Source organism: Microcaecilia unicolor, chromosome 1 (assembly GCF_901765095.1).
Source record: "Microcaecilia unicolor chromosome 1, aMicUni1.1, whole genome shotgun sequence".
NCBI lineage: Eukaryota > Metazoa > Chordata > Amphibia > Gymnophiona > Siphonopidae > Microcaecilia > Microcaecilia unicolor.
Window position 1 is genome coordinate 619,567,632 of NC_044031.1, and position 22,505 is coordinate 619,590,136.

The following is a 22,505-nucleotide window of genomic DNA, read 5'->3' on the forward strand; positions in this document are numbered from 1 at the left end:
CTTCCACAGGCGTAGTTTTCACTTTGTAATGTATCTTCTGTATCTACTGTCTCGATCCTGCTCTTCCATCCCTTTGCCCTTCTCTTAACAGGAAAATGAAGATCTCCGGTCCAAGGTGCATCACTTGGAGAGCTCCCTGCAGGAGAAGGTTGAGCAGCTGATGCACCTGGAGGGACAGATAGACATGTTGCAGTGGCGAAAGGAAGAGGAGGTGCACAGGTTGGATGACAGGATCCGAGGGCTACAGCTATCCTTGGACACAGAGAGGATGCGTCCTCTGGACATACAGGTGAGATCGTGGGGGTGACACTGGAAGGATGTTTCCCCAGGATGTACAGTTGAGGTTTTTTTTGGGAGAGGTCACCTGCTTCTTCATACTGATCCATACCTGGTTTTTCTTATTGTATTTATGAACCTGTAGCTCAAATTCAGTTTTCATAGGAAAAGCAGGGCTTTAAGTTCATAGATGCACTGAAGTAAAGCCTGGAATTAATCAGCCTATCACGATTGATCTAGGCTAGATGTTAATCCTGAGCTACTGAACTACTTCATAGAACTTCATAAAACAGTATTAACATGGCTTCAGTTAAGTGCTCCTTAAACCCCCTTTTTCTGTTTAACTATTTAGGTAAACAGCTAGAATGAGCTGGGAGGTTAAAAAGATGAAAGCAACAGTTTGGGGGGGGGGGGTGACATTTAACTCTCTAGATTTACTATGACAGTTATCTCCTTTTTCTTTCAATAAAACCCTCTTCCCTCCCCCCACCCCAAAAGGAAGATGGCTAATCTTCCTCCTTATACATAGGTAGTTATTAAGGAACCCCTTGGAATAAATGATGGACCCTGTCCAAAAGTGTGGTATGTCCCAAGGATGTCTCTTCTGGAAGGTACCCATCACTTCTTCAGTAATAACTCATGTTCAGACTTATACCTGTAACTTTTGAGAGTCCTAATTTTCCAAAACTCACCATTACATTCCTTTAGTGCCCGGTCACAGACAAGAAATACTTCCATCACTGTAACAGAAACTCCTATGTATGCCTACCCATGTGGACAGAGCTGTAGCATACAACTTGGGGACACCTGACATCTTATTCAACACCAGTTACCAAATGATTCTGAGTCATCAGGGAAAGGATCCCTCTTTACTTTACCTGTCTATCTATATTTTTGTACATCTATCTCACTATCTCTCTATCATCTATTCATCCATATCTATCTTTACCCATTTCTCTCTATATGTATCTATCATCTCTCCATTTATCCATCATTCATGTATCAATCATATTATTATATCCATCCACATATCTATCCATATCTCTCCATTTAATCCACAATAGAACACTACCTCCTATCCCATGATTCTCCAATTTCTTCTGGAGTCTTTCATAAGGTATTTTGTCAAATGCCTTTTGAAAATGCAGATACACAATATTGAGTGGCTCATCTTATGATCACCTAAACTTCCGGAAATCATTAAAAATTAACCTGTTCAAAAAGGCATACCCTACCGACCCAACTTAAATGCCTATACCCTGTAACACAACGAAACCAAAGCTTGTAATGGACATATAATAACTCTTCCTCTCTACGATTCTCTTTCTCTCTACGATTCCCTAATGTGTCTGTACACACGAACCTTATTCTACCACAACATTACTGTATTTGTTCATACAGGAATTAGCGAACGCCTTTACGGTACTATGTAAGCCAAATTGAGCCTGCAAATAGGTGGGAAAATGTGGGATACAAATGTAACAAATTAAATAAAAATGTTCACCACTTCAAAGAAATGTAGTAGGTTGGTGAGGCAAGGTTTCCCTTCACTAAATCCATATTGGCTTTGTTTCGTTAATCCATGCTTTTGAATATGCTCTGTGATTTTGTTCTTTATAATAGTCTCTACCATTTTGCCCGGCACCGATGTCAGGCTCACCGATCTATAATTTCCCGGATCGCCTCTGGAACCTTTTTTAAAAATCGGCATTACATTGGCCACCCTCCAATCTTCTGGTACCATGCTTGATTTTAAAGATAAATTACATATTACTAACAATAGTTTTGCAAGTTCATTTTTCAATTCTATCAGTACTCTGGGATGAGTGCCATCCAGTCCAGGCAATTTGCTGCTCTTCAATTTGTCAAATTGTGCCATTACATCTTTCAGGTTTATAGAGATTTCATTCAGTTTCTCTGACTTGTCAGCTTTGAATTCCATTTCTGGCACTGGTATCTCTCCCAAATCTTCCTAGGTGAAGACTGAAGCAAAGAATTAATTTAATCTCCCCGCTATGGCTTTGTCTTCCCTGAGTACCCCTTTTACCCCTCGGTCATCTAGATGCTTCTTCTATTTTCTGAAGAATTTTCTTTTAGCTCTAATAGCTTACTTCATCTCACTTTTTAATCATGCTGGCTATCGTTTGGCCTTCCAGGGGGAGGGGGGCCTTGGGGGGGGGGGTTTGCCCCAAGCCCGGCTTTGTCTCTTGGCGGCCATGGCAGCACTAAAATCCTAAGAAGTGAGAATAGTTTTAGAGCTACACTATACAGAATAGTATATGGCTGCTGAGGGCAAAACAAGGTTTTCAGAAGGAACATCAAGAAAGAGCTTTCCCTCACAGCACAATTACCTAGGCCAGGGCTGTCCAACCTCGGTCTTCAAGGGCAACTTTCCAGTCAGATTTTCAGGATTTCCCCAATGAATATTCATATCACAATACTGGGTAACAAAATATTTATAGTTGTAAATTGTATCACACTTACAAATCATGCAACAACTATCATTAAAATACACTTTATTTCATAACAAACTTATAAAACCAAATTCAATAGGTACTGCAGTAATAAAAACTCATAGATATCCAAACATTTCCAAATATCCTACCTAATACAGTAGGAATATCTCCCTAATTTATTTATTTATTTGTAGCATTTGTATCCCACATTTTCCCACCAATTTGCAGGCTCAATGTGGCTTACATTTGCCGTAATGGCGGTTGCCATTTCCGGGTAACAGAATTACAAATGTTATTGCGTTAAGGTGCTTACATACATGGGACATAGCATACATGGAACAGATCATGGTATATATATATATACCATGTGCATACATACATGGTAAAGAAGAATAAATTATGGTATTGCATGAAGGTTCCTGAGAATAAATTGGATTGTAACATGCATTAGGTCATCGATTATAGAGAGTCTCTATTCAGCATAAGGTTGAAGTGGTAGAGCTTGATCATAAATATCAAAGAGGGTAATCAATCATGTGATAAAAGTTCAGTTTGTATAGATCGTGTATTGCGTTATTATTTAGTATTTAAGATGGATGTTTACGGTATGCCTTCTTGAAAAGATCTGTTTTCAGTAGCCTTCGGAAGATGGTTAGGTCCTGCGTTGTTTTTATGGCCTTTGGTAGTGCGTTCCATAGCTGCATGCAGATGTATGAGAAACTGGTCGCGTATGTGGATTTATATTTTAGCCCTTTACAGTTAGGATAATGGAGATTAAGGAATGAGCGTGATGATCTTTTTGCATTCCTAATAGGCAAGTCTATAAGGTCTGACATATAGGTCGGGGCTTCCCCGTGAACGATTTTGTGGACCAGGGTGCATACTTTGAACGCAATTCGTTCTTTTAGTAGGAGCCAGTGTAGTTTTTCTCTTAGGGGTTTGGCACTTTCGTATTTCGCTTTCCCAAATATGAGTCTGGCTGCTGTGTTTTGAGCGGTTTGAAGCTTCTTAATGATTTGCTCTTTGCATCTGGCATAGATGGCATTGCAGTAGTCTAGATGACTTAGCACCATTGATTGTACTAGGTTGCGGAATACTTCCCTTGGGAAGAAAGGTTTGATTCTTTTAAGTTTCCACATTGCATAGAACATTTTCTTTGCTGTATTTTTCGCATGATCTTCGAGTGTGAGATTCCGGTCAATTGTGACTCCCAGAATTTTTAGGCTGTCTGAGACCGGAAGGGTGTAGTCTGGGGTGTTTATGGTATTGGGTTTGTTTGTTTTGTATTGTGAGGACAGGATGAGACATTGTGTTTTTTCTGCATTTAGCTTCAGTTGGAATGCGTCCACCCATGAGTTCATTATTTGGAGGCTGTGTGTGATTTCATTTGTGATTTCAGTTATGTCTTGCTTGAACGGGATGTATATCGTGACATCGTCTGCATAGATGTATGGGTTGAGTCCTTGGTTGGATAGCGATTTGGCTAAAGGTGTCATCATTAGGTTAAAAAAGGTTGGTGAGAGTGGTGAACCTTGTGGTACTTCACATTCAGGTTTCCATGGCGTTGACGTTTCTGAATTTGAAATCACTTGATACGATCTTGCTGTTAAGAAGCCTTTAAACCAAATTTAAGATGTTCTCATCCAAACCCACATTAATCAGGTCATATTCCAGCTATAAAGTCCTTTCATAAAGGCTGCCATTCATATGCATTCCAACACGTTGTTTCACTACTTCCACCACTAGTTGGTTCTTGTATATCAGTTCAATGGATCCTCTGCTGAAATGTACTGTCCCAAACCATACAAACTGCCAACTGGGTAGCAATGAGTTTCTTCTCAACGTAGCACACAGCAAAGTGAAATGTCTGGAATCATCTCCACAAACCTTCACCAATCAAAACCCTCTGTCTTGCAATTTTTCCGTACCCTACATAGTCTGTGTTTCACTTGCTTAGTATCATCAGGGGTCGGACTCAATTGTTGATTCAATGTCATTCATGGATATTGGGTAGAAAGGAACTCACGGCACAATCACTGTACTGCCCCAGCGCGCCAGGTAACTTTCTGCATTTGCCATCCCTCTTCCAACCTTACCTGACCCCCGCCTTGACATAGGTATTATTAGGAAAGGAATGGAAAACAAAAATGAGGATATTATAATGCCTTTGTATTGCTCCATGGTGAGACCGCACCTCGAATATTGTGTTCAATTCTGGTCGCCGCATCTCAAAAAAGATATAGTGGAATTAGAAAAGGTGCAGAGAAGGACGATGAAAATGATAAAGGGAATGGGACGACTTCCCTATGAGAAAAGGCTAAAGCGGCTAGGGCTCTTCAGCTTGAGAAAATGCGGCTGAGGGGAGATATGATAGAGGTCTATAAAATAATGAGTGGAGTTGAACGGGTAGATGTGAAGCGTCTGTTTACGCTTTCCAAAAATACTAGGATTAGGGGGCATGCGATGAAGCTACAATGTAGTAAATTTAAAATGAATCGGAGAAAATTTTTCTTCACTCCATGTGTAATTAAACTCTGGAATTCGTTGCCAGAGAATGTAGTAAAGGAGGTTAGCTAAGCGGAGTTTAAAAAAGGTTAGGACGCCTTCCTAAAGGAAAAGTCCATAGACCATTATTAAATGGACTTGAGGAAAATCCACTATTTCTGCGATAAGCAGTATAAAATGTTTTGTACTTTTTTGGGATCTTGCCAGATATTTGTGACCGGATTGACCACTGTTGGAAATAGGATGCTGGGGTTGATGGACCTTTGGTCTTTCCCAGTATGGCAATACTTATGTACTTACGTACCATAAACAGTCCCAGGTAGTCTAGCAGCGCCCCTTCCTCCCTGATTGTCCCACTGAGTTTTCCAAGACAATCAAAAACTACAAGTCCATGCATGCAATGGGGTAAAACCAGGACTGGATAGCCTATTCCTTATGACATGGAGTTGGGTGGCAGCCCTACTTCCCCCTCTGACTGGGAATTGACCATGGGTAAGTGGTGATAAAGCAGAAGAGGGAGAGGGGAGACTGAGGCTAAGAAAGTAGGAATGCCATCCTCCCATTAACCACAGATCCACGCTTCTTCTTAAGTACATAACGAAGACAGTGGAGGTGGAATCCCCGATAACCCTGAAGTCCCTGGCAGAGGCTGAGAACAGGAATCAAGGCTTGGTGGAACAACTATCCAGTCAGACCGAGAGGTGTCAGCGCCTGGAAGACCAGCTCCGAGGCTCAGAATCACTCACCACTGGCCTCCGACTCAAGGTGAGAAAATGACGGAGAGATTTGGTGGATGTATATGAGGGAAAGAAGGCAAGAAAAGATAATATTCTGTGCTACTACTACTACTTAACATTTCTAGAGCGCTACTAGGGTTACGCAGCGCTGTACAATTTGCTGTACTTAGCAATCTTGGAACTGTGTTTACTAACATGCATTAACAATGTTAATGCAATTAACATAATTTATTAGTAAATAGGTCCCATTGACAAAAATGGGGCTTGCATTCATTATCATGCCTTAATGTGAAATAATGTATGTTAATCCATGGTAGTAAATATATAAGGTTGAGGCTACTGAAGTCTCTTAAACAAAAGTAGTGGCTGACATTGAAATGATAGGGAGAGGCTGGAAGGTCTATGTTGCCAACCTGAATACCAAAGCAAAGTTTCAAAATTATTTTATTTCTCCAAGGACAATCAGGATATGCAGTGTTAACAAAAGAGTGAGATCTTCCAGCAGAGCTTAGGTTGGGCAATGTATACAGATCTTATAGAGATTTCTAGAACAGTGCACTGAGCATGTGCAGGACTTCCCAGGCTCATGCCATTGAACACTAATCAGATTTCAACTTATTGTTTATGAAGATGCCTAAATCCTTTCCTTCTAATGTGGAATGTAAGATCGTCTAGCTATTATTTATTTTATTTATTAGGATTTACTTAGTTTGGATTAGGCTTTCCTATGTGCATCACTTTGCACTTGTCCACATTAAGGGCCCTGTTTACAAAGGCACGCTAGTGTTTTTAGAACTCGTAAAAAATTAGCAGGTGCTAACTGTATGCCCATAATATTTCTATTCTACAAGGTTAGTGCGTGCTAATTTTTAGCATGTGCTAAAAACGCTAGCGTGCCTTTGTGAACAGGGCCCTAAATTTCATCTGCCATCTCGATGTACAGTGTCCTGGTGTCGCAAGGTTTTTCTGCAATTTCTCCAACATTTTATTGAAAGTTTTAAATATGTTTGCAATTTTTATGCGCAGCTTCATTTTATATAGCATGTAGAAATCAAAACTGATACATCCAGGTGAGGATGTATCAGTTTCAATTCTGGAATTGTAGAAAAAGATCTGTCAACGTGGAAGTTTTTCTACAATACCTGCAGGAGTTCACTTGTAGTAGGAGCAGCTGTTGAAAAATGGAACAGAGGAACTCAGCAGTTTACATGTGTAAGTAAGTTATATTGCCCTCCAATGGCAAAAGGAAGCAAGTCACATTTTTATCCAAATTGGGTTATGGTATATCTATCTGACTTTGGGGAAAAAAGTGCTATACATGTGTGTAATTCTGTTTGAATTAAATGCTGTAGAGGGTCCCTTTTGTGAAAGTTTACCTGGCAGCATAAACTAATTACTGCAGTTCAAAATATGATTCCCTGGTTTTCTCCAAATATGAGTTTTGCCACTTGCTTCCTTTTGCCATTGGAGGGCAGCATAGATGAATGCCTGGCACTTTGAAGATCTACCACTAATTTAACAACAGAGGTGGCAATCCTTATTTATTTTCATTTTGGAGGGGGAAATAAGCGACAGGATTAAGGGGGAAACTCCTTTAATCCCTCCTGTAAAGGGATGGCCAGATGAGCACTTAAGGGAGCAGCTGTCATGTTTATTTATTTGGATTTTGCTCACACCTTTTTCAGTAGTAGCTTAAGGTGAGTTACATTCAGATACACTGGGTATTTCTCTGTCCCTGGAAAGCTCACAGTCTAATTTGTACCTAAGGCAATGGAGGGTTAAGTGACTTGCCCAAGATCACAAGGAGCAGCGGTAGGATATGAACCAGTCACCTCTGGATGTCAAGGCTGGTACTCTAACCACTAGGCTACTCCCCCACTCTGATATATTTGGACATACACATACATTCCCTTTCTGATTTTGGTTCCATCCATGCCCTTCCCAAACCCTGTCCAATTCACCCCCCACTTGCAGTCTATACCTGTAAATGGCGAATAGGCCCAGTACAGATCCCTTTGGCACTCCACTATTCACCTTCCTCAATTGAGAAAACTGACCGTTCAGTCCTTTTCTGTGTTCTGTTTTTTAACCAGCCTGTTTGCTGTCCTAACTTTACCTACTTAGCTCTCCGGTTAGTGGTTTGAATATTGTGGCTAACCAGATAATCTCCGTTTTCGCCCAAGCATCACCCCCAGACCACCTGGGCACTGGATGGATGGTGTGAAGGTGGTCAGAGGAAAAATTCAGTGGTACTATCCAGTCACTGCTACTGAATATCCAGCCAACTGGCACTTATCCAGTGTTAGCAGCGCCTGTTTACTGATAAGTACTTCTGAATATCAGTCTGAAGGTTTTCTACTCCAGCTATTTCTTAATTCTAAAGAAATTGGGAGGTTTGAAACCTCCTGAAGATCTGAGAGATTTTCATAAGCTTCTTCTTTGAGAAAAGTTCAAAATAAACATGTTGAATTCTTTTCTAGCTCTTCTGGATCTGAAAGACTGACTATGCTCCCTGGATTTCAAACATGCATATACTGATATTATTAATCCACTCTCTGCACATCACATTCATTGCTTGGTCTTATGGCAGCTCCAAAAGTATTTACATGAAGGCCACTTCTATAACTAGGTGCTCCCAGGTACACACCTCATTGTGTGAAAGTGTAGTGTCAGGGGACCAGAGGGGTGAGCCGTTGAACCACAGCTGGTTTGACGCTGCCTAGCCAACCCGGAGGTTAGCTAGGCCCCAGCTGGAAGCAGGTGAATTAGTCCTGTGCTAGGTGTGAGATAGTTAGAATATGATTCGGTCTGGTGGATAGAGATTGGGCAGGTGGAGGTCTAGGAGATGAGCTGGAATGATGACAAGGTTAGGCTGAAACTATGGACAGCCTGGACTGAAGATTGGCTGGGTTGAAGATGCTCTGGAGCAGAAGACACTCTGGAGCTGAAGAAGGTTGGGCTGAAGAAGCTCTGGAGCAGAGGAAACTGGAGCTGAAGATAGGCTGGGCTAACCCACCAGAGGTAAGGCTGGTGTCTCTGCCTTTCCTACTTCAAAATGGAAAAGCGATCCACTTGCATGGGTTCCATAATATCTGAGGATTCAGCCTTCTAACTGGGAAGGTGCATAGCCCACTGAAAGGTGGGTGCCAAGCAAACCATCTTGTGGAAGGACTGTGGATCCCAAGCTCATTCCTGAAACCAGACGTCAACCTGGGTGCAGAGGCTGATGAGGTCATGCAGTGCCGAAGGAAAGTCTTGTCCTGCCAGCTGATCCTTAATTTGAGGAGCCAGCCCCTGCCAGAAGACCACCAGAAGACTCTCATTATTCCAGTTTAACTCTGATGCCAAGGTTCAGAACTGGATGGCATAACTCCCTAGAGTTTGTGATCCCTGTCTTAACCAAAGGAGTCAGTAATGGCATCTGGGCACCCAGATCCATTACAGAATAGGCTCTCACTGCACTGAGTCAGGGTCTCTAGAACCCACTTATAGAATTGCAAGGAGAGAATCTTTATTTTTCCATATCTGGATCACTGGTTCCCCAAGAAGCCAGCCACACTCTACAAAAGAGAAGTTATGTGCCACAATTACTGCAATTCATTATGAATGCCACAAAATCAACCATGCAGCCATCTTTAATGATCCAATGGGCTGCAGTGTTAATAGTAGGTCCCCTGCTGGGAAGCTTCTCCTTCCAATCCAAAGAGCATTTACTTGGGATCTCAGCCTCTTCTGTTTGTTCTCCTTGACCATTTGACATCTGTCTTCCCTATAAGCTTGTATATGTGTTACTGCATGCACCAGCTACAGCGGACACTGCAATTCCAGTGGAACCAGTTGAACCAGCCATTGACACACTGAGTAACAATAACAAGCTGGACTGGTCATTCCCTCCAACAGTGAGAAATGTGCAGCAAGTAGTCAAAGGACTTCCCATTCCAGGAGCCTCAACACTGGTTTTATTTACTTGGTTTAACCGATTCATGAAATTAACTGGATTGTGTTTTGAACACAGTTGCATCCAGTATAAAAAGGGGGCTCACATGCAAGGAGTTTAGTTTAAAAAATAAATTGAAGTGGTTAATAAGGAGAATGCTTTCATGATGGCTTCTTTTTCCTCTCATTTATTTATGCCGAAGAAATAGAAAGGAAATCTGAGTGCATTAACTACTGCACTGGTGTCTTCCTCAATGCCTGAACTACTATGGAGACCTTCATGACAAACTACCACCTGCCAAGGATGGCTCACCTGGCCCGCGAAGAGAGTCAGAGCCTTCTGCAAACCTGGAGCATGTGGTGTCATTTTTCCCCGAGGAGTGAGTTCCTCCATGGAATCCTGCATATGCCAGTGCCGGTAGCGATGGAACTCTTCTCCAGTGAGCTGAGGCAGGGAAGCCAGAGGATTCTCATGACAAAGTGATGGCGTGCAGCAGCAGGGCAACATTTCATCTCCCTTGAATCTAGAAAGGTAGAAATTGTGTTGATTAAAAGAACTTTATTGAACTGGCTAGTCAACTGCATTTCTCACTGCTATGACCTCCTAGGGTTGAAAATAGAAGATATCCTGAAAACCAAACTGGCCAGACTGCTCTGATGACTGGGATTAGAACCAATCCCTAGAATGTGACAGGATCACTAGGGCTTTATATATACTCACTTGGTGAGGGGGAGGGGGGGAGATATTCTTAATATGTAGAAGATATGGCTAGAGGTATCATTTTGGGTGCCTCTTGTGCTAGGAGTTTTCCACCTTTGCTATAACCAGAGCCTGGATCCTCCATCTCTTGCAGATTTCTGCATACGAGTCCGAGATTGAGAAGCTGAAGGAGGAGCTGCTGCAGGAGATCAGCCACCTGGAGGCTCAGAAGGAGGAGGCCATCAAGGAGGCATCAGAATGTTCAGAGCAGCACCTGCACCAGCTGCAAGAGCAGTTCTCAGGTATAGAGGGGAAGCAGTGATTGGCATGGTGCTTGAGAGCCCAGCTGTGGGGAAGAAGCAGGGATGGGCAGTAGGGAAGAGGGTTGTCCTTTTATACATCCAGAAATATTCAGGCCTGGCTTTCAGCATACAGAAGATTTAGGGGGCAGCTCTAAAAAGAGGTGCTTAGATGTAAGTGCTGTAATGCAAAGCGTGGAACACTCAGGTTCCATTGTGGAATAATTAGCATAAACCCGCATTGGAGCACCTAAATGTAGATGTAGCCACTTACACCAGGCCTATGGCAAACGTGCATAGAAGCGCATAATTGCGGCAAGCAGCACATGTGTAAGTGTGAGGCACACCCACATCCCAACCAAGCTCCAGCCACATGTCCTCCCCCCCTTACCGTGATGCGCTGTGCCACGCATGGAATAGCGCTTAGGGGGCTTTACGCACATAATTGGCACTTTTCCCTGTGTTTATATGTGCAAGTCGCGCAGTTTAGTCAATCGTCTAGAGCTCCCAGGGCTGCCATGCCAATGAGTTGCCCTTCCTCTGTAATAGATAACAAGCCAAGGAGGGCGGTGTGAGCAGGATGCTGCCCTGGGCTGGCATCATGCATTAAGGGGTGGTTTTATAACAGGTTTAGAGGGCAAGAAGGTGTCTATTGTGGCCTGATTTTATCAAGACACAAGGGCAGCTATGTCTCTATAAATTATTAGCATGAGTCATGTAGAAATTGCACTGAGACTGAAGGCACAGACATTACAAAGGGCTCCTGTTTTATGTTCAGCAGGCTGTGGTTCAAGAAGCGGATACATTTTTACCAGTACAATTTCACAGCACTCAGACTCCTGACACTAGTGGGCTGATGTGTATATCCCACAGAGCTCAGCTTGATGGCATTAGAATAGCAAATATCTCACCTGGGGGTCAATATTCGCTGTGAGTATCTTCCTGACCACTGATGGCATTATTCCTGGATATTCAGTGCTGAGCTTCGGCATTCAATATCTGGTTTATGCGGCGCCGGCTAACACATGGCTGGTTAAGTTGATATTGAGAACTTAAGCAGCTATGGGTTAGCACATAAAGATAAGACTGTGTTTTATGTGGTTACCCTGGCCGGTTAAGTGCTGAATACCGGCATGTAACCAGCCAAGTGATGACTCGGCCCCCATAACACCCCCAAACGATCCGGCATTCCCTTAGACGCTAACTGCTAATTTTCAGCAGTGATAACCACTTAAGTGCCGCTGAAAATTAGCAGATAGCCCTGAACAAACAATTTAACCAGCCAGCGGCTGTTTCTAGCCCATTAAATCATTTTGAATATCGACCAGTTGGTGTTTATGTGTCATTGTGCAGAGCCAGTTGAGCTATCCAGGCCTGCTAGTATGGAGTAATCTCAGAAAACTGCTTAAGTACTTTTCCCGTTTTGTGTGTCTATGTTGCAGGTGTGCAAACACGTTTGGCCACATTACAGCCTGTTCTGAAGAACATGAAAACCAACTACAACAGCCTTAGGAGCCAGGTCAAGAACTTCTCTGAGTTTTATGAAACTGCCATCAAACAGGCCAAGAGACAGGTGAGTTTAGGTATACAGACATCTAGATATTGAGGAGGCCAGGAGACAGGTAAGTTCAGGTACACAAACACCTGAATATTGAGGAGGCCTGCAGACAGTTCATGTACACAAACATCAGGATATTGAGGAAGCCAGGAGACAGGTCAGGTTTAAACACCTGGATGTTGGGGAGGCCAAGAGACACGTGAGTTCAAGTACACAAACACCAGGATATTGAGGAGGCCAGGCCTCAAACACCTAGATGTTAAGGAGGCCAGGAGACAGGTGAGGCCAGTCTCAAACACCTGGATATTGAGGAGGCCAGGAGACAGGTGAGATCAGGTACACAAGCACCTGGATATTGGGGAGGCAGGAGATAGGTAAGTGTAGGCCTCAAACACCTGGTTACTGAGGAGGCCAGGAGAAGGTGAGCACAGGAGGGTTAACACCTTTCTACTGAGAAAGTCATGAAACATCTGGCTTCTTTTGTTGTGTATGAATGATATAAGTAATTGTATAAAGTAGGCACCTACCCAGTGGCGTACCAAGGGGGGGGGGGCGGTCCTCCCCGGGTGCACGCCGCTGGGGGGGTGCCGCGCGCCTGTCGGCTCTTCTTTTTCATGCTCCCTTTGCCCCGGAACAAGTTACTTCCTGTTCCGGGGCAGAGGGAGCATGAAAACGAAGAGCCGGCAGGCGCGTGGCCCCCCTCCCCCAGCGGCGTGCACCCGGGGGGGGGTTCTTTCGCCGGTTGGGGGGGGGCATCGCGCTGTTCCGGGGGGGGGGGGGGGGGGGGGGGGGGGGCGGGGCGCATCGGCGATCCGCCCCGGGTGTCAGCTCCCCTAGGAACGCCACTGCACCTACCTTTCTTTATAGAATATTGGTGTAATAGGCGAAACACAGGTCTATTTTTTCACACTTAGACTGTTTTAAAAAGTCATACATAGATGATTGTATTTTATCATCTATGTGTATAAATGTGTCTCCCCCTCCCCCGCCACTTAACCTAAATTTCACAGATGTGAATGGCAACATGCAAAGTACGAGTCCTTGAATATTAGCACATACTTACAGAATTCCACGTAGCTTGAAAAGGTTCCTTTGTCCACAGAACGTGTAAATGACTAGAACACTGGCCTTTATGTGCATTCTTGACACCTAAACCCAGGAGATTCCTTGTAGAATTAATCCCAGAAGTTGATCCAGACACTGCGCCACATATGTCCTGTCTTCTGCAGATCTCCATGGCTGTTGCTGAGGTGTCCAATGCCAACAGGGACCTGCTGGAGAAGTATAATCGAGAAATGCTGCTCAGGAAGAAGTACCACGAGCAGCTGGTAGAGCTGAAAGGTGAGAAGCTACTGACTCCTTTTGCTTTTTTCTTCACTATCTTCCCTTCTCCCTCCAGCCCTTACCTCTTCTCTCTTTTAATCCACTCTCCCACTCTTCTCTATCCCTCCTGTTCATCTTTTCTTTCCATTGTTCCCTCTATCATCTCCTTCCCTCTCATCCGTACTCTCCTCATTCCACTTCTCTTTCTTTATCTCTCCTCCATCTTCAGTTTTTCTTTTTTCCATCTCTCCTTCTGCCTCTCCCTCAGACTTTCCCTTTCTTCTCTAGGAACATAGATGCCGATATTTAGCGGGTTGGGCAGCAGATAATTTGAAATGTCTGATGTAGATTTTTCAAATTATACGCATATTCAGTGACATTATATTTTTAGGTAGCACTGCTGAATACACAGTTATGAGCAGAACGTGCAAAGGGAGACATACATTTATGTATTTATTTATTGGGATTTATTAATCACCTTTATGACGAGATTCACCCAAGGTGGTGTACAGCAGGTACAATTTAACATAAAATTTACAATTTTGTTAACAGCATAACAATTTTTTTAAAATGACCAAATATAAACACAATGAGGTAAACTTAGAAATGGTGAATTAAAACCTAGTAATAGGACTAACATGAAACAGTATCAGAAATATAAACGTAACCCCGGGCACACTTCTGGCGCAGCTCCACCTCAGGATTTTGTTCCACCTCACCCGGGACCGGGGTCACACAATCAGAATACTTTTTTCTCTGCCTTACACACAGTTCCACTGGCAGGATCACATGGACTGGGCATAGGTCGGGGCCAGATTTACTCCTGTAGGCCGAGGGTACTCTTTCTCTGAGCACTCTTTCGTTCTCTTGCACACCAAAGACTAGTCAGCAGTCCCAGTTGCAGAAAACTTCAACTTACTTTACTAACGGTAACTTGAAAACAGTTCATAAACGTGATAATTTGGTCTGTATAGTTCAGGGTCTTTTCGGTGGTCAGCACAGTGCAAAATAAGTTCTTCAATGATGTCAGGGCACGCAAATCATAGTTCAGCTCTATTTTATATCTCCTCTATTTGCAAGCAGAATAAGGTACTTATCAATCTCCTCTGTTTGCTGCCAGATATCAGCACATGGTAACTTCTGTACTGGTTCCCTTAATCATTCTTACATCATCTACTTTGTTACTTTCTGTCCCATCCTGGAACAGGGTTCATTCACTCATGCAATGCAGGTCCTGCCAGAAGTGAGACTCACCCACTCCCACTTTCCCCACCCGGGGCGGTTATCCCCAGGCACTGCCACTGCAGGCACCCCCTGCCTTGTGCAGAGGCTTCCAAACACCACAATTTGCAAACTTTTCCTGTCTTGGTACCCAAGATTTCCCCCTCAGTGCTAAGGGTCTCGGCGGGGGTGGGCTACCAAAGACCAGAATTTTCTCCACATAATCCCTTTTATAAATTTTTCTGTCCTGCACCCATAGGCTGGGCTTCACTGATTCTAGTTTCCAAGTTTATTAGTTGGATAAATAAAGTATGTTGGATTGGATATGAAGTGTGTGCTGTTTGAAAGTGATGGAGAAAGTGATTCTCTGAGGAGAGAGGAAAATGATTTCTTGATGGAAAAAGGAGAAAAGAAATGATTTTTTTAAAGAGGGGGGAGAGTGTGAAAATGCCCGTGCCTGACGGGTGGGGAAGGATTGTCAGGATGGTCACTAAGGAACTCCTGCTCCTTTTCCTATAATTTCCTATGACGTTTATCATTTTGTATTTGTAAACTGCTCTGAAGGCATTAACATAGCACAGTATATCAAGCTACTAATAAGTTTAAGCACCACTCCTGTCCATCATAAATGAACTTATAGCTGCTGATGTGTTAAGTTTTGTTTTGATACTGTCCTCTTTCTATTTCGGGATCCTTTGTGTCTGCCCCATGCATTTTTGAATTCCGTCACTCAGGAGCGTAGCTACGGGTGGGCCTGGGTGGGCCCAGGCCCACCCAATTTCAGTCCAGGCCCACCCAGCGCCAGCCCCAGCACCCATTGCCGGCCACTGCTGCTTTTCCTGTTGAGCAGCAGGGCCGGCGCTACAAAAAGAAGAAGCGCTAACGGCGAGAAATGTTAAAAAAAAAAAAAAAAAAAGCGCGGCACCGCCAGGCACTGTCTCGGCAGCCTTGAGGCATTGGCTGCTGAGGCATTGGCTGCTGGCTCGCAGGCTCCTCCCTGCTGGATGGAAAAGGAGAGTACTGAAAGACTGGAGAATAAGAGGAAGGGGCATGGGGAGAACAAGGGTGAGAAAAAGATGAAAAGCCATAAGTAGATGAAGGAAATTAAAGAATGGATAGTAAGAATGAATTAAATCAGGACAGAGAGAGAGAGGCAGAAAAATATTGAAGAAAGCAAAGAAAAAGGAGAGAAAAATGAGAAATGGCCAGGAAACCGTGGCAGAAGAGTTAAGCGAAAACGAAGGAAAGCAGAATCTAGAGACTGGGAGCGACACAATGAGAAAAAGTAAATGGCCATACAATAAAGGTAAAAAAATAAATTTATTTTTAATTTAGGATAAAGTAATATGGTACCTTTGTTAATAAAGTTTCAGAGACCAATACTTCCTTCCTTAGGTCAGGAGAGGATACCGTAACAGCATTATACTGACCTTAGGCAGGAGGTTTTGGCCTCTGAAAGCTCACTGAAAAGGGTGTTAGGCTATTAAATAAATTTTCTGAAATCTGATGCACTGAAAAGCAGCACTTTACCCTGTGTGACAAATGCATCTGATTAGCGTGACTAAATTTTGCTGGGGGAGGGGGGTAGAGAGAAAATTTTGTGCCCACCCACTTTGGGTTCAGGCCCATCCAAAATTGGCAGTCTGCCGTCACTATTTTTGTCTCTACCACCTCCACCAGGAGGTCATTCCAGGCATCCACCACCCTTTCTATGAAAAAATATTTCCTGACATTTCTCCTACGTCTACCACCCCACAACCTTAATTTATGGTATCTAGTTTTACCACTTTTCTGTCTCTGGAAAAGATTTGTTTCTAGGTTGATAAATTTTAAGTATTTAAATGTCTGTATCATATCTCCTCTATCCCTTATTTCCTCATAAGAACATAAGAGTACCCATACTGGGTCAGACCAATGGTCCATCTAGCCCAGTATCCTGTTTTCCAAACAGTGGTGGCACCAATGGAAGAGGAGGGAGACCACCTCCCTCCTCCAACTGAAGGTAGGGGGTGGGGAAGGGCCACTAGACCACCAGGTGGGGGGGGGGGATTGACCTGCGGCCCACTGGGCCACCAGGGACATCGGAGGGATGCTGGGGGGATTAGGGGGGCTGAGTCGGAAACAGAACGAAGCCTTGTGCCGGAAGAAGAGGACCTCGGCTGTGCGGTAGGCGATGGCGACGGTGGGTTGGCGGTGGGAGGGGGGATCGAGAGGGTCGTCGGCAGGGGGGTCCAGGGCCAAATCTCCGTAACTACGCCACTGATAAGCCAAAGGGATTTTGAGAGTGTAATTTAAGCACTTAAATGTAGGTGCATTGGTGCCACCTTACACTAGCATTCTAAAACACCATTTAAGTGCCCATGTAAAGTAGTATGTAAACTGTGGCACCTATGGGGTAAATTCAAGAAATGGAGCCACAATTCATGCACCCTGAGCATGAATTCTACAACAGCAGTTCTGCACTTCTGATTATGTCTTTTATGCCTCATGTGCTTTTGTCCCTGGTTTGTGATTGGCTGCCTCTGTTGTCAATCAGGCAATATCCGGGTGCTGTGCCGAGTGAAGCCCATAACTGAGCAGGAGTGGGAGGAAGGGGCCACTGGCACGGCTGTGACCACAGATCTGCATGATGACACCAGGGTGCTCGTCTCCTACAAAGGGAAAGAGAGGATCTTTGAACTCGACAAGGTGTTTCTCCCTGAGGCGACGCAAGAAGAGGTAACCAATGCTGGAATTCTGTGTCCTTTATATTTGAGCTTGTTCAGTGAGGCCATGGTACCTGATGGCGTCTTCAGACGTTAACAAAGAAGTAGATGATGAAACATCCCAAGGTGCAGCAGTGGCATTCAGTGCGGCTGATACCCGGGGCGGATCGCCAATGCTTGCCCCCCCTGGTGAAACGACACCTCCCCCCAGCGAAACGCCGCCCCCCGGGTGCATTTTTACCTGCTGGGGGGGGGGGGGGGGGGGGTGCTGCACGCCTGTCGGCTTCGCTCGTTCCATGCTCCCTCTGCCCCGGAACAGGCTGCTGATCCCAGAACTCCCTTTGTGCAATATCATTCTGCAACAAATATTTTCAATGCCAAACTTTGAGTACCATTTACTGAATCCAGCCCCATATGGATAAAAATGTGTTTTCTATTCCCTGTGCTTTTTCCTCTAAGTATTATATGGATATCCAAGGTGAGAAGATTCAATACCAGTGTGAGCACAGAGGATCCTTAGCTGTGGGGGGAGTGAAGGGTAAAGTCTGGGATAAGCATAGAGGATCCTTAGCTGTGGGGGGAGTGAGGGATAAAGTCTGGGATAAGCACAGAGGATCCTTAGCTGTCGGAGAGTGTGGGCTAAAGCCTGGCAGGGCCGCCAAGAGACTGCACCGGCCCGGGGCAGGGCCACGGTCGCCGCCCCCCCTGATTTGAGGTTGCCTCCCCCCCCCAGATTGCTGCTGCACCCGCAAAATACCTTATTGGCTTGTGGGGATCCCAAGGCCCCGCCAGAAGAAGACGTCTTCCAGTGCTGCTCTTCTGTCGATTGCCTGCCCGTGACTGCTTTTTCTCTCAGGGCATGCTTGGTTTGAAAACCGAGCATGCGCCCTGAGAGGAAAAGCAGCCGCTCAGCTGAGCAGAAGAGCAGCGCTGGAGTTGCTCCTCTGGGTCCTCCCCAGCCTCCAAGGGGGGGCCCGGCTGTGGCGCCGGAGTTTTCTCTCTCGGACGTGATCACTTGGGTCCCAGCAGGAGCAGGAGAGAGAGAGAAACCCTGGGCCCGGGGAATTTTGTGCCCCCTGCCCCTCCCTCTCTGCGGCTCTGAAGCCTGGGATAAGAACAAAAATTTCTTAGCTGTTAGGGAGTGAAGAGTAAAGCCTGGAATAAGCACAGAGGATGCTTAGCTGTGGGAGGACTGAGGGGCAAAGTGTGAGATAAGAACTGATGTTTTATCTTCCGATATTGTTTTGAAATCCCATCTTCATCTCCATTCCCTCTTCCTCAGGTTTCCTGCTATTGTATTTATTTATTTTTAATTGAAACCTATTTTGGAGATCTGTTGGAAAGATGAGTAAGGATATGAATTATGTTCCCCCTCTTCTCTCCATCCATAGGTGTTTCAGGAGATTGAACCATTGGTAATGTCCTGTATCAATGGCTACAATGTCTGTATCTTTGCATATGGACAGACTGGCTCGGGGAAGACATACACTATGGAGGTAAGCAGAGGACTTGGTTATACACTGTTTCCATGTAGCTGTGGGAAAGAGAAGCTAAGAGAGACTGTCTTTTCAGGGCTCCCCTGAAAACCCTGGGATTAACCAGCAGGCTCTGCGGGCTCTCTTCAAGGAAATGGAGGCCAGGGAAGACCTGTGGAAGTACAGCGTGACCCTCAACATGGTGGAGATTTACAATGAAGTCATCAAGTAAGTGGGAAGCAGGGAGGAGATGATCTTTAGGAAGACACCAATAGAAAGGTGAGAGGAAACGGGTTTAATCAATTACCAGGCTGGCTGTGTGAGTGAAGACTTCCTGATGAGAGCCGAAGTTGCAGGATTCTATAAGCAGAAAATACATCCATCTGCTTTCTGTCCTTCTATCTGGGGCGATGGAGGGTTAAGTGACTTTTACCCAGAGTCACAGGGAGCTGCAGCAGGAATCAATCCCAGTTCCCCAAGACCGAAGTCCGCTGCACTAACCACTAGGCTACTCCTCCGCTCCTACTTCCTACTCCTTCAATCTTATTTCTTCTTCTCACTGTGTTCTTAGTATCTTCTTCTTTAAGTGTGGCTTAAACCAATACCCTGGGGTCACTGACTGACTCCAGCTCCTCTGGACAGGCTCAGTCTTGATTTTAACCATAGTATGTCCATGCACTTTTATGTCCATGTGATTATCTCACTTTACACTCATGATTTAATGTCGTATCACCTCATAGCACCAAGCAGCAGGAGCAGAAAGACAGGCAGGTTGGGGCAGATTGGAAATGGTGTGCTCCTTTCCCCAATTCTCTCCACCTTCTTCATAACACCACTACCTCCTTCTCAACCCACCGAACTCTCTTCCTCCCCCCAACACACTGAGGTACCTACTGGTGATCCACCCACCTTCTCTCCCTTTCTCCCACCTCTGCAAAACCAATGCCCCACTGCTCCCCCCAGTCCTAGAATTAATCCTCCTCCTCCTCTCTCCCCTTGACACTGACATACTGCTGCAGCTCGCCCTTCCTTCCTCACACCCCCAATTTGCCATTGTCACTCGCTCCTGTCCCCCAAACTCTACCCTAATGCACTGCTATTGACTCTATCTTCTCCTACTCCTGCCTTTACGTACTTCTATCAACTTCTTACCCTTTCCACCTTTCTGTGTTGGCTACTGACACTCACTTCCCAGTCCTTCAGGTCCCTGAAATCCCTCAGTTAGTTTCTTGAACTGCCCAGCCCTTTCCAGTCTGATCCCCCCTCCACCCTCCAAACACACACACTGATGCTTCTCACCCTGCATGCTCTATCTTACCCTTTAATTTGACCTTGACTTCTCCACCTTTAAACTTTGTCTCCCTCTTCTTCCAGTATCCCTTACTGAGATCCCTGTATTTCCAAACTCACCTTGCTGACCTTTTCACTTCCTTTCCTTGTCTCTCCTTCCTTGATGAAGCTTCCACCTCCTCATCTTCCCCAGCTACCAAGTGAGACTTCAGAACATAAGAACAGCCATACTGGGTCCATCTAGCCCAGTATTCTGCTTCCAACAGTGGCCAATCCAGGTCACAAGTACCTGGCAGAAACCCAAATAGTAGCAACATTCCATGCTACCCATCCAGCATTGGCTTCCCCATGTCTATCTCAATAGCAGACTATGGACTTTTCCTCCAAGAACTTGTCCAAACCTTTTTTGAATCCAGATATGCTAACTACTGTAACCACATCCTCTGGCAATGAGTTCCAGAGCTTAACTATTCGTTGAGTGAAAAAAATATTTCCTCCTATTCATTTTAAAAGTATTATCATTTAAGTTCATTGAGTGTCCCCTGGTGCTTGTACTTTTTGAAAGAGTAAAAAATTGATTCATTTTTACATGTTCTGCACCACTCAGGATTTTATAGTCCTCAGTCATATCTTCCCTCAGCCATTTCTTTTCCAAGCTGAAGAGCCCTAACCTCTTTAGCCTTTCCTCATGAGAGGAGTTCAATCCCTTTTTATCATTTTGGTCACTCTTTTTTGAACCTTTGCTAATTCCGCTATATCTTTTTTGAGATACAGTGACCAGAATTGCACGCAATACTCAAGGTGAGGTCGCACATGGAGTGATATAATATTCTTCATCTTATTTTCCATTACTTTCCTAATAATTCCTAACATTTTGTTTGCTTTTTTGGCCACTACTACACACATGGCTGAAGATTTCAGTTTATTGTCTACGATAACACCTAGATCTTTTTCTTGGGTGCTGACTCCTAAGGTGGACCCTAGCATCAAGTAACTATGATTTGGATTATTCTCCTCAATCTGCATCACTTTGCATTTGTTCACATTAAATTACATCTGCCATTTGGATGCCTGGTCTTCCCACAATTTTTCACAGTCCGCATATGAAAACTTTGAATAGTTTTGTGTCATCTGCGAATTTAATCACTTCACTTGACATTCTGATTTCCAGAGCAATGTATGAATATGTTAAATAGCACCGGTCCAGTATTATTAGGTCTATCATCAGCCTTCAATACCATTGACTACTCTACTCTGGCCGGCTTTCCAGTCTGGAGATATCCCATTTCTGAGACTCATTGAACTACATCTTGAGTACAGCTCTTAAAAGAGTCACCTATAATGCGCCTACCTGTAGCTTGTTCTATAGAAAAGGACATGCATATTTTTCGTTATAGAATAACAGCATAACATGTCAAACACGTCTAGAATTAAGGCATAATCATTTATATAAGCCATAGAGCTGCTGTAAATGATAGCGCTTAGATTGCAAAACAATATTTATTGGATCTCCTTTTTTAAGTTTAATAAGTATTTATTGAAACAACTCACAACATTACATCCAAAGTTCCCTCCCAACCAACTAAGTTTGACCCTTCAACAATCAGACAGTCAACAAACAAATTAACAGGTTCCACATGGTGATGTAATGAGCCACATACAGCATTCCCTCCTCTCCCCCCATTTTCAACCTATAACAAGTCTACTGTAAAGAAAAATATGTATCCATCCGTCTTCTTGCTCAACCCACTCTCACCACCCTTCACTCCTCCCCTATCTCAGTGATTCTCCTTGGCATGACTAGGAGTGTGTTATATGTTTAATATATGCTTGCATCATTTTATGTCTCTGTTATTTGAATTTCAGTGCTGTTAAATGTGTATATTTTTGATCCTGTTTCATGGTAGTCTTATTATTAGGTTTCAGTTTGCTGTTTTCAAGTTTTCCTCTTTCACTGTATTTATGTTTATACTTGTACGTTTTACTACTATTATGCTGTCAACAATATTGTAAGCTTGATGTTG

General features: G+C 44.1%; 1 protein-coding gene across 1 annotated transcript in view; it reads left to right on the forward strand.

The window, feature by feature from the left end:
• Window positions 1-22,505, forward strand: part of KIFC2 (kinesin family member C2) — a 67,429-nt gene that overhangs the window by 39,391 nt on the left and 5,533 nt on the right. Inside the window, exons 6-13 of the mRNA XM_030190245.1 lie at window positions 92-289; window positions 5,829-6,002; window positions 10,765-10,912; window positions 12,352-12,482; window positions 13,697-13,808; window positions 17,548-17,729; window positions 19,108-19,212; window positions 19,289-19,419. Of these exons, the coding sequence (XP_030046105.1) occupies window positions 92-289; window positions 5,829-6,002; window positions 10,765-10,912; window positions 12,352-12,482; window positions 13,697-13,808; window positions 17,548-17,729; window positions 19,108-19,212; window positions 19,289-19,419 (1,181 nt within the window). The remainder of the gene's footprint in view (window positions 1-91; window positions 290-5,828; window positions 6,003-10,764; window positions 10,913-12,351; window positions 12,483-13,696; window positions 13,809-17,547; window positions 17,730-19,107; window positions 19,213-19,288; window positions 19,420-22,505) is intronic.